The sequence below is a fragment of the Rhea americana genome, unplaced genomic scaffold (assembly GCF_003343005.1).
Source record: "Rhea americana isolate MKP2758 unplaced genomic scaffold, rheAme1 scaffold_267, whole genome shotgun sequence".
Classification (NCBI taxonomy): domain Eukaryota; kingdom Metazoa; phylum Chordata; class Aves; order Rheiformes; family Rheidae; genus Rhea; species Rhea americana.
The window spans coordinates 1,075,027-1,087,918 of NW_028186387.1; the positions used below are offsets into that span (position 1 = coordinate 1,075,027).

At 37.9% G+C, this 12,892-nt stretch overlaps 1 protein-coding gene across 1 annotated transcript in view; it reads right to left on the reverse strand.

The window, feature by feature from the left end:
• Window positions 1-6,417: 6,417 nt before the first annotated feature.
• Window positions 6,418-12,892, reverse strand: part of SUSD1 (sushi domain containing 1) — a gene marked incomplete at its 5' end in the record, with an annotated part of 48,672 nt that continues 42,197 nt past the window's right edge. The window contains 3 exons of the mRNA XM_085307890.1: window positions 6,418-7,311; window positions 10,001-10,094; window positions 12,716-12,755. Coding sequence (XP_085164016.1) covers window positions 7,176-7,311; window positions 10,001-10,094; window positions 12,716-12,755 — 270 coding nt within the window. The remainder of the gene's footprint in view (window positions 7,312-10,000; window positions 10,095-12,715; window positions 12,756-12,892) is intronic.

Sequence of the window (12,892 nt, forward strand, 5' to 3'; positions counted from 1 at the left end):
AAGCAATACAAGATTTTCATTGCTGTTTGCTTGCAGGAGAGACAGAGGGAAGTGAGCGTAGTGGATTCCTTAATATTGTATGTTTCCTGATGTATGGATGGAGCATTTAGAGTTGTGCAGATTCTCTGGCAGCCGATAACAACAGAGGGTCGATTCAAGCCCTTCTCACTCACCTATGCTCACCAGTATCACAAYGTGGTAGCTTTGTGATTCCTGCTGCTCTAGAATTTCCTTGAAAATGCCTAGGGAATAAACATCATTATGGGCAGAGAGATGGTCAGATTGTATTWGGCTTGTTTCTTTTGAAAATAGTAAGTAAGTAGTAATAAAGGATAAGTAACACAGAAAGAATCATTCATGTAATATAAATAAACTCAAATGAACTGATCCCAGTAGCAGAATTCTTTACTCACATGGTACCCACAGTAAAGCATGCCTTGCTATGGATAGGAATATRGAAGTAAAGTTCAGGATAAGCACTCCAAAGTTCTTAGACTTCAGATATATAGCATTTCAAAAGGAACCTGAGAAATTGGAAATCTTTAAAAAGGAGTTTTAGAGATCACCTGATTTTCAGAGCATGAAGGGCCAACATTTTTGTGAAATWAAGTTTCTTCTAGGTATCTCTCCTTGCACACCTTGTGCCAAAGCATTTCAAATAATTTTCACCTAGGCAATATTCCAATGAAGAAGTAAATCCTGATTACAGAGCTTTTACCCATACAGAAAGCACATTTCAGAATGCAGATAAACACAGGAAGGAATTACTCCATACCCAAGGCAGACTTAAAAGGAAAATATATGGGGAGGGAAATTCTAGGTAACAAATAAAAAGCCTGGAGGCAAAAATATTTTATTACCATACTGATTTACTATCAGCAGCTGGGACATGTCTATGGATAAATGGAAAACAAAATGACATCTAACTGGGATTAAATTGAATCAYTTCCCATATTAAGACAGCATTGTTTCTTGTTGAAGGACTCTCCCAAGTATTCTGATTTATCACTACTGTAATAAATCACTAACATTTAAGTCATACCTTGTTACTCTGAATGCAATATCCTTTTCAATGCACAAACTCTATCTTTTGTTTTGGAGGGGGAACCTGGGCATATGCAGAACTGGTCCTTGTAGTAAGTTATATTRTCAGACTATGAAATACTTGTTACCCCTATCAGAGATAGCATAGCTTTTCATCACAAAACACACAAAGCCAATACATGAAAATGTGCTTAAGCAATTTGGTCTGTTCAAAAAATATGAATCAGTCCTGCTGTAGTAATTATTGGCAGGGATGCAAGATGAAGAAAGTCCTCAATTCTCCAAGGACCTCACAGGAGTCCAAGCAGAAAGTATAACCGATCAACAAGATCCTAAACTAACTCAAGCAATACTGCTTAATATTAAATGCTATTTGACTGACCAGTGGAATAAGCTTTTAAGAAGGAAAAGAATGTAAGATGAAATTGTATATTCAAATAACAAAGGAAAGCAGAGATTAAGTACAGAAASGCTGGAAATTCCCATCTACCTGACCTCACACCAGCTTCCTGTTTAATAATAGTATTGCTAAAGAATTCTCTGAAAACTGCTGTGACCATACTAGGAAACATTCTTACAGCTACTGTTTTCAGTCTCCTCATGAAAAGTGGCAGTGTATTTATCCCCCTAGTCTCATCTGTCTCAAGTAAAACATAAAAACAGGTTCTAAATTAATGTAAACACACATCATTCCAGTAACTTTAGAAGGAATAGTGCTGAATGACACTGACTGAGAACCTAGATAATTTCATAATTTTAAGGGAAGCTAAAGACATGAAATGCTAGGACAGAAAATTGAGTTCGTCAGACTATCAGGATGTATACCTGATTTTGTACCCATGTTACGGTACGTCCRTCAGATTAAAGCCATACAGAATAAAGAGAGTAGGAGAGCATTTAAAAGAACTGGAGAGAGTCAGATTTCATTTATCCACACAATACTCAAATCACCATGCTGATACATGCTGCTTAATCATATGTAAGTCCATTCCATTTATTTGCCCATAGGACATTGGCATAGTGCAAAAATGCAAAACTCCTGCTGAAGCACTATTTCCTTGCCTGTTCGCAGATGTTTGTAATTACTACTYGTTTGACACTTCATGTTCACCTGGCTTTGCTTTTGTGTTTGAATGAATATTCCAGGTGATATGACTGAACATGCCAATTCCTCATCTGGAATTGAAATATACAAACTGAGTTCAGTGCTCAGAAGGGTGCAAAGCACGACGGAACTTCCTAAAATCTTCATCAGCCAACTGGCGAGCAAACAGAGCAGGGTTGTTTCACACAGGAGGGGAAAGCTGAGAACTGGCTGGTGCCACCCCTGCTTTCTTATTACCTACAGCTTTATCCAGCGTGTTGGGGCAGCCTATTTGTGCCCGTTAGTTTGGAACCTATTTGAYGGAGTATGCCGATCCGTTCAGCTGTCACTTCCCCTCTCCCAGGATGGCTGCAAGGGAAACTTTTATATGAACTGTCATCAAAATCAAAATGAAATTAAAACATTCAAGACTAAAAGCTGCTGAGAAATACTCCAAAATACAGAAAAAGTCAGAGAYCTTTACCTTTAGAAAATACCTTCTACTGGGTAGTAAAACGAACACCCATGGCTTTATTGCTTTATTCATATCTCTGTTGTTCCCAAGYCTATTTGTATTTTTATAAATAGACAATTTACAGTTTTATCCAGGGGGAGAAACTCAACTYCCCTACCTATGCTGTGAAATTATGACTGTATTTTTATGTACTTATTAAAACTAAAATGGGAATAATATCCCTCTCTGTGTCTGTCTCTATGTTTGTCTCTCTCTCTCATTTTTTGGACTGTGGTGTTTCAGTAAGGACACCAGGGAACATAAACCACGGACTGCAACTGACATACGCAAATTGTGCTGCCTCAGTGTGAGTAAACCCCAATAAATCWTCAACCTTCTTTATTCAGTTGAGAGATTAAAGGAACAAGAAAAGCATTTCTGGAAAACAAAAACAAGCATTTGAAAAAAAAAATGAAGAAGAATTCAGAGGAAGTCTCCATTTTTCTGTGTGTAAAGGTGCCATTTCAGCTCCACAATATCCATGCCACAAATACTATCACCACCCTCTGATTTCTCAGACTGCAGCATTGTCAGAGCCAAGATGAACATGTGCCTGTGCTGTCCACAAAGTTATTTCTATTGCTGCCAGGAGCTCTGGTAGTGCAAGTGATTTATCAACACTGACACCTTCTCCTTTCCACTAGAACTCAGCACCAAGATCACCAAATAATTTCACAGGTTCTGCTGAAATTGCAATCCAAAGGCACCAACTCTGTCTCTGAAAGCTATGCAACTGTTTATCAGAACGGGCCTGGCATGGAGACTTTCATAATTTCCTAGCAATGCTGTCACTAGGAAAAGAGATGCTTACATCTGCACTAGAGTTCGCAGGTCTGCCAGCTCACACTGGCCTCTAGKTGAATTCTACTGAATGAAGGCTCTATGCAGCATGGCAGAAGACCTGAGAAGCAAGAAAGGTGAATGAAAACAGTTAAATCTGAGACCACATACGGAAATAAGGAGCATATGGGCACAGATACCTAGGCAGAGAGCAGATACTAGTTTAGTAAGTTCTGAGGCTCAGTGAAGGTGATCTTTCAAAGCTTTCTTCCGATTTAAACTAACTTTCCTAACAACTCAAGTGGCTAAAGATAATTTAGGAAACTATATCGAATACCTGTTCCTAAAATACAATTGATTGAGACTATCAATACTAAAAAAGGATGGTTTGTTGGTTGCCTCTGTTATACTCAGAGCAAAAAAAAATCCCAAGCAAGATTTAATGGACCTGTCAGTAACATGTAGCAGAAAGTATATCTTACAAGAAGTTTTCATCTAATATACCACTTGCATAAACAGTGAATTTTTACAACAGCCTACATGCTACCTTTCTGGTATAAAAGAAAAGATTAAACAAATCTTTAACTTAAGCTTACACAGAATTGTTTATGCAAAGGTAACAATTTGCTGGTTTCTCTACAGAGGAAAAGCACTTCTGAGATAATTCCAACATAGCTATGTATCTAAACCAAAYAATTTCTCAATACAGCACTCCCTCAACAACCAGGAACTGCTACAGCAGTAAAATCAGGGCAGCTTCACTTGGCCAACTCAGTTGGCCTTATTTGGCCTGGAACGGAACATATATACTTGACAGCAGGGCAAAAAACAGTGCAGGGAGGTGARGGGAAGAGAATTCTAGTGTTAATCAAAGGAACAGCAGTGAAGGATCATTAGAAACATCTCAAGAATCCCTGGGACTTACAGCATACGAGGGCAYCATTATGTCAGTGATATAGAGAGATGGAGCTGCCAGATCATTCCATTAGCTTGTGAATAAAGACTGTAAATCTGGGTAATAAAAGTACTGTTACGTATGTGTTCTTAACTCCAAAGCCCTGTTCCAAGTGAGATCATTTAGAAATGTCTTCTCTTAACCAAATATTTTGGTAAAGCTAGCTAACTAATCAGAAGTCGCAAAGGTCACATTTGCATGACATCCCTTCTGGCGTGATGGTGTACTTCCTCCTAACGGACATGGAAGAGAACAGGCCTTCATTAACTGYGTTCTTAAACCAGATTCATTCCATTGTAGAAGACTCTTTTTGTTATGTCCACAGTGATTTCATTTGGTTCTTTTGTTCAGCAGTAGTTATTCTGAGCAAAATTTTAAGAATCTACTTCTATTCTAACCGTTTTTTAATTTCGTGCCATTTAAATCTTTTTCTTTTTCCTAAAAAGGGGGGAAAATGAGAAAAAGGCGGCTTTGGAAAGCTTGGGAGCAACTGAGCAACATTTGTGRAAGAGACAGGCTCTGAGACAACAGAAGCCTTAACATTTGCAGAATTATCCAAAGAGGACAAGGCTAAACAATTTTGTCCCCATGCTTCCCTCATTAAACCGAAGCAGCTGTAGATGGAAGAAAGATAAGTACATGACAGATGAAGAAGACAGGCTACAGCCAGAGACAGGTATACCAAGGGTGACAAGGAAGGCAGAGAGAAAGAGAGAAACTTCCAGAACTGCAGCTATCCTGGAGAGCTTATGATGGTAGGGAGCCCTGCCTCATTGCTTCTCCCTTTTAAATCCATTCCTAGTTTAATATGCTGCACCCCTCTGCTGCGCAGAGATGCCCAAAGAAACTGTTAAATACGTTACCTGACTCCTAGCAGAAGTGTGGACGTTCAGTAAGAAAGAAACTCTTCTCTGAAAAGTTTACATTATGAAAAGAGACAGTAAGCAGAGAAGAGGCACACAGCAAAAATGTGACTTCTCCAAGGTTATGTGAAGACCTACAACTCTYCAGCCATGTGCACTAATAAGATGGACTTTATATTCCCAGTCTTGCATAATGTAATGTAAATGCTAGTGTTAGCAAAAGTACAAGTAGTTTTCTTTCACAGAGGAAGGCATGTCTTTTTAAATCATTTTTTGTGCCTTCAGCTCTCACTTATTTGCTGCTTATAACCTCTCACAGGATAAGAGCAGCAGAAGAATGAAGCAGAATGAGGTAGTGCAGTTTGCATAACTACATCAGACCCTAGAGTATTTACTGAGAAAGAGAATTAAGAACAGTGAAAATAATAAATGCTATTGGAGAAACTCCAAAATTAAGTAACAATAACCCAGTGTGAACAGTTAAGTCATTATGATCTTAGTCAGTGAAGGAAAAAATTATCAGCTCTTAATCTCTAATGTTGATGAAGAAGATCTTACTTAACTGCTGACTCCTGAAGGCTTGATAATTTGAAGGCAGATTTTGTAAGTACTGGAAATACTGGATAACAGAAGAGAGAAAAATGTTACTACTGTCCGGACCTGAAAAAGGRCACCCTCAGCTAGATGCAGTGGTTAAAAGCTTGCTTGTGCAAATTTGATTACAATCTGTCTCTGCTAATAGTTGCCAGCTATAAAGTTTGTTTTGTGTTGCACTTTAAAATATTTCCTTTAAACACCAGAAGAGAATTGCACAACCCAGAGAGACAGTTCATCTAAAATTAGAAAGCCAACAACAATCAGAAACATCTAAAATTCCAAAAGCGAATATCATATATTCAAAGTGATAAAATACAGGATATAGCTTGGGGGAAAAAAAAAGTAACAAAACAGACTAAACCCTCAATCTCCTCCTYCTTTATTTCATCAGTTAACAGAATAATTTTTCTAATATTTTTATCTTGAAGTAACTTTGGAACAGGATGAGAAGTAATCACAGGCATTTGATTCTTTCTTACAGAAGGAAAAAAATGTTAACTGGGAGAATGCCAAAGGAAATTTGCTAATTGTGTTTTAGTAAGTGAACCTAATGTAACACAGCACATTAAACAACCAAAGATTTTAATGGCTTTACTCAGCTTTAATTATAAAACACAGACTAAGAAAACTGCATTTAAGACAGGTAGCTCCATATTTAAAATAGTTTCATAAGCCCTGAAAGCTCCTCAGCTTTTTGGCAAGCCGCAGTTTTACTGGTGTGTTACGGGACTGGTGTATTACTTACAATTATTGCTGATCAGCAATGCTTGCAATATCTCTGGAAGACATCCGTTGGTGACACTATTTAAATGTGACAGTTTCACAGCCAATAACAGTACCTGTTGCAAAAGTAGCATTACTCTTACATGACTGATGAAAGTTTTTTACCACTATACTTGGATATACAATAGGCATTTTTCAGAAAGAAGGGGTGATTTGTATTTTCTCTCAYAATGGACCAGTTTGTATATGCTAAGGAATCTAAAGTAGCAGCTGATCATAAGGCAAAACCCATGAAATTAAGGGTTTATTTATGGAGTAAAGTATAATATAGRCTTTCATATCAGGCATCTCTGATAAAATAGCTAGAGTCTGTAGCGAAAACATAGGATACATGCTGATGTCTGATAACCACTTGTTTGTCAGGGAATGGTCTCCTTTACACACCGCACCATCTGGAAACAAGGGGAGACATAAACATCTCTCTGCTAGTAGCAAATGTATTTCAGTTGCCCATACTGTAGTACACATGCTGTGCAGATCCATCTACATCTGACATATGTTGACTTTGATAAAGATAACTGGACTTTCTCTGTGCTAACTTAGGGGAATACCATATTACAGAGGAGAGACATTTTCGTTCTCTGGGAAAGATGACGTGATTCCTGCTCGTTTCATGTCTGTGGTAGCAGATAAATGTACAGCCTCACAGGCTAAAGCAGGTGGGCAATGCACTGTGTTGTCCAGATAGGAGCTGTGAAAAGGGAAAAAGTACAAGTTAAAAAAGAATACTTCAAAAATAATCAAGGCACAAGCACAAAACAGACAGAGGACACATATCATTTCATGCTGATGGGACAAATGGGAGAGTTTCTAAGGTTTTTTGAAGACCTGAGGTGCTAGTATAAATGCTGAATACTATAGCTGGTGAGTTATAGGTAGAAAGCATTTGCAGACTGTCAGATTACTGACAGGTTATCTTGACCTAGGTTAAGGTTGGCCATAATAATACTTGTGTCCAATGCACATATCTAGAATGAGGAAGTTTTGGTATTATGCTTCTATAACTGGATGGACAACACATACAGAAGGAAATGAAAGTTCAGGTGGAAAAAAGCAAGGTGAATGTACAACAAGGCACCTTAGTGTTAATGCATTTTGTAAATAAATAATTAAAAAAAAGAATCTATAGACATAAGTAGCCAGGCTCTGTGCTTTGTGAATCTAGTGTCAGACTTTCATTTACTGAGGAACAGTAAGCATACTAGTAGGAATTCACAACTTGGCCCTCTGAGATAACACAATCCTTGAGGCAAACTGGTAAGCATGCAAATACAGTGGCCCTTTGTGATAGGAACTACAGAACTGTAAGACTTAAAGGGACCTCAAGAAATAATCTGAGACCATTCACCTGATGGCAAGATCAGCTGTAGTTGTGTCATTCCTGACATTTCTTTGCATAACCTGCTTCTACACACCACCCAGATGCCAGAGTTTCACAGCAATTTATTCCAGTACTGCCCTGTCTCACATTCAGAAGAGCTACTGCCCATACTGCTGTTCATCATGTACAGGCTGGTATTTCTTTAATAGCTTTTTGTGTACTTGTGTATTAYCATATTTCTTTGCAGTCTCTTCTCCTCTTGGCTAACCAGCCCTAGATTACTCTGCCCACAGGTTGGATCAGACAGATCTCTGGTCTCTCTTGCTGAGTTCCTCTATCTGTCTAACTGTCTGGGCCACATCTTTCTTGGAGTACAGTGCTCAGCCTGGGCCATGGCCTTAAACAACTGGACAGGGCACAACGCTGACCTCATATTTTTTTAAATTCCACTTTTATTCAGAAATGGATTCAAATGATTCTTATTTAAAAAATAAAAGAGTACTTTGTTACTTTTGAGTATTACAGCAATTTCTTCTCAGCAGTAGGAATAGTCACATCTCATAGTCAATAGACACTTGGATTTTCCTTCCTCTGGTTCCCATAGTGGGTGGGGAAGATTTATTTTCTGCCAAGGATTCATGATCCCTGTCAAAATGTACTCAGCTCCCTAGGGACAGTACTTGAAGATTTTGCTCCATTATTTTTAACGGAAAACTGAGATGGAAGATCAGGACCTTAACTCCTCTATACWTACTCATGACTGGTTCATACTTATATGAGATCTTCCAGTACTGTCCTTTATCTTAGATAGTTCTCCTCCCTTCCTGATGCTAAATGCTTAGACATTGTTTCAAAGAATATTCATATCCATTTATCCCATTTTTGCCACAGAAACTGAGATAACTGAGGAGTTTTTCAGAACACAGCAGCCCAGTGATGCACCTTCTGCTCCAATAAACCATCTGCCAAGACATGAATGTTAAGATACTAGCATAGTTTTAGCCCCTCTCCATCTTGAATGTCAAAAGCTGATTCTGACAACCTATTCCAGAAAAATAAAACCAAGGTTGCAAGCACAAGTTAATGACTGTGTCCTATTGCCAAAGGAAATCTGAGATTCCTTTCCTGATTAATTATGTAAAGAAAAGAAAGAAACAGTGGAGGTTTTATTTTGGGATTTACATTGTAAGAACTGAATTAAAATATAGACAACCATAAATAATCCCACTTTCTCTAGCCTTTATAAGGAAAAGCTTCTTCAGCATGCCATTCTCCTTCTGAATGCCAAAGATCAGCTTAGCTTCATGGCCCCAAGCTGTGGGCTCCTGATCTCATCAGGGACATAAATTAGAGGAACAGTTTTCTTAGAGACAAACATATTTAAAGCAATGACAAAGGTGGGTTTTTTGGTCACGAAATTTTACACATACACATATCTAAACACTTAATGAAAGGCAAATATTTGATTTACTTAGAAAGAAGGAAAGTTATAAAGTTACTGCCCCTACATGAAGGATAATGGAACACAAAGCAATCAATTACTTTAAGATTTCTAGCACATTTTTATTGTAGCCTTTAGTTAAAGATAATCTCCTTTGAAAAACTATATTTTGAAGTGTTTTGAATAAAGCTGGGAAGACTAGAAATTGTTCCATAAATAAGAAAAGCAGAGCAACATTTCTTTGGAATGACTTCACTTTTACAGTAGCATGCTGTATAAACATCATTTATTTAGTTACCATTAAAGCAAAACATCTCTGAACTAAATTCCTGGCACTAATCACTTCCTGGATCCCTCCTTTGTTAAGGTGTGGCCCGCATTTTTCAGATGTTCCCCCACTGACTGTAAAGCTGTAGGGGGCATCAATACATGCAACAGACTAAATTCCAGAGGAGATGGCACCGATGAACAACTGATGAAGCTTCTAACCATCCAGGAGGCCCTAAGCAAGCAAGCTGGTGAGAAAGACTAAAAGCTGAGAGGGAAAAATTAAAAAGCAAAACATGTAAGCCTTGAGCAGGACAACCAAAACTGGAGTTAACAATTAACTATACATACCGTGCTGCTGAGAAAGAAAGGAACAGTATGAGGCAGACGGCAGCAACCGACCCTAATCCAACAGCAGTCACGTATTGCAGAGGGGGCGATAAATCTGAAAGGAAAATATCAAACAATTTAAGTGAATAAATGGTGTGGTTTCAGTCTGGGGATTGACTGATTGAATCTGCTCAAAGCTAAATAATTCTAATAAAACTCCTAGGCTAGACTTACAGCTCAGTCAAGCAGTAATGGATCTGACTATTCAGTTATTCAGAGCCAGTGGCCAGCTGAAGAAGTATGATTAATGGTGTATTTCTCAGTATACTTCTTCATCCCTCACCTTTCCTGTTTTTTTTTTTTTTTTTTTTTTTCAATTTCTGATACTCAGTGTCAACATTTTCCCCACTCAACTTTGGCAATTTCAGTCCCAGTCACATGCCAATATGGTCTCTGGTGCCAGAAAATCCTAACGCTTTACTAAATGATTCTCTTTCAATATTTTGCAACTCGGTTATTGTTTTCTTTCTCTACTCTTTTTTTTTTTCCTTCAGTGAAAAAATAGAAATAAACCTGGCCATCATAGTCTTATCTCAGCCCACCATGTCAGAAACCATCTAGGACAGAACAGAAGTCTTATACTGATTTAAGGTCAATACCAGAATTATCAAGAATTACCTGTGAAGACAGCCTGAACAAATAAAAACTTGATCCTTTTCATCTACCTCTATCCAATATTCAGTAGCAGATGAAAATTACCCCTTTCTTTCTGGATTTCTCACAGACATCTGGGCCACTGGATCTTATTCCTGCAAGATTCCACACCTTTGCTCCCTGTTAAATCTTGTACATACAAGTATTTCATGCTTAAGAAGTTTAAATTCTTGAAAAAAATGCAACTTCCTTACTCAGTGAAATTATTGCATATGTCAGTGAAGAGAACACAAATGCCCAGCCATCAGAGAAATGATCTCTATTATACAAGCGGAAGTCTTTTCTTTGGCTCATCTGAAGGCAAAGGTACAAGGAGCAGGCTAGGCTTTTAACTCTAACACTCTCAATAGTTGATCTGAAGTACAAAAAATATATATAGGAGAATAATAACAAAGCAATTAGGAGAACTTTAGAAGCGTGCCTAACTCTGCTAGTGCCGCAGGGCTTGTATCGATGTAGCACTTCCTGAACCTGACTGGAAGGCTTTCAAAAGAAAGAAGTTCAGATAGGGACCTCATGAGGAAAAGCTGTTTCACTTCCAAGGAGGTTCAGTTTTTGAAAAGGTTAAACAAAGATATATCTGTCCTAACATCACCACGACACTGGTTGCCATAGATAAATTAAAAATGTCTAGAACAGATCTCAGCCTTCCTAAAAGCTACAGAAATGCCTTCCCCACATATTGTAGAATATATTTTCTGAAAAATCCTCAAATTCATTCTACTCAGGCAAACATTAATGACATAAGGAAGCACATTTGTAACAGCATCTTACTACTTTTCACAGCAATGATTATCTGGCAATGTGAAGTGTTGTCTAAAAGGCATGTAAAACAGTGCAGTTGGCTTTAGATGTAATTTATAGACCTGTCACAACAGGTCTCCTTCACACAAGTGGAATTAAGTAACACTCCTTAAAAGATTCAGTGAGCCAAAAATACTCTCATCCTCTCCAACTGCAGAAGTCTCTTTAAGCCAAGAACAGCGTTTGGCTAGAAGTCTCTCCAAATAAAGCTAAGCAGATCTACACTCAAAGGCAAAGGCCTGGCCTGGCCTACTCTCCTCTTGCAATGCCCATCTTCTCACCCTCCCCAAAACCCCACCTATACATAAGACAATCTCTGACAATGCTCCAGAAGTTGATAAAAGAGAAATTCAGAAGACAGTTTTCTGTCCTTCCAGTGTTATTTTACAGCTCTTGCCATTCTGGACTAGCAACACAGCCCTCAAACTTACTGAATCTTTGAGCTTAGCAGAGTTTCTCATAACAGAAAGCTGCTGGGATGATATCCTAAATGCAGCAGCAAATAAACCAAGTTGTGTGAGCAAACCACCTGGAAATAAACATACAGTTGTCACTGGACGATCAATAAATAATATCAGTCAGATGTTGCTTTTGCTGAGTAGTGGAGGAGATACACCACAAATACTACTTCTTTCAGAAGTATTATCTCACTGCCTAGTRTCACATTTCCTAACACATTTCCACATTTGGTCTTTCAACTCAAAAATAGAATCTAGAGTTTGTAGGGGACTCTGAGGGTGCCATTTTTTTTTGTCAAGAGAGGCTAATATTTGCCTTTTATTGTAAAATGATGAAATGGGTAAAGATGGTTCCTTCTAACATGGTAGGATATTTTTCTCTATTTTTATTTGTATTTTTCAAAACAAGCTTCTAAAATTACATTTATTACATTTGTGCTTCAAATCTTTTATACCCCAAACTTTTATTTCCTCTTTTATTTTGATAGAGAAGAAGATGATCACAAGACCAGTGCTGTAAATGGAAGTGATGCCTAGAAAGAGCAATTACAATGAAGGTGCGGAATTCATTTGAAAACTTTGTCCTCTAAATATAGAAATGCAAAGCAAAATTTCTGCCTCTAACATTTACAGTCCTCAAAGTGAATTGATTAGTAATAACGAATGAAAGAAAAGCCACAACAATTATTAATTTTATGTAGGGATGATGCCAAGACAGGCTTTGACTTCTGTTTTCTCAGTGAAGAAAAGATGGACTTACTTTTAATTTGTGCCCAAACAGCACAGGACTGTGTTCTCACCTGAAAATGAAAACATAAAAAAAATCACTGTTTCTGAATAGGGGAACTGCCATCATTTGCACTCTCATCACTCATTGATCAGTCAGCCACAAAACACTGAATTTTATTAATATTGAGAATGGTTCCTCCCTCCCCAC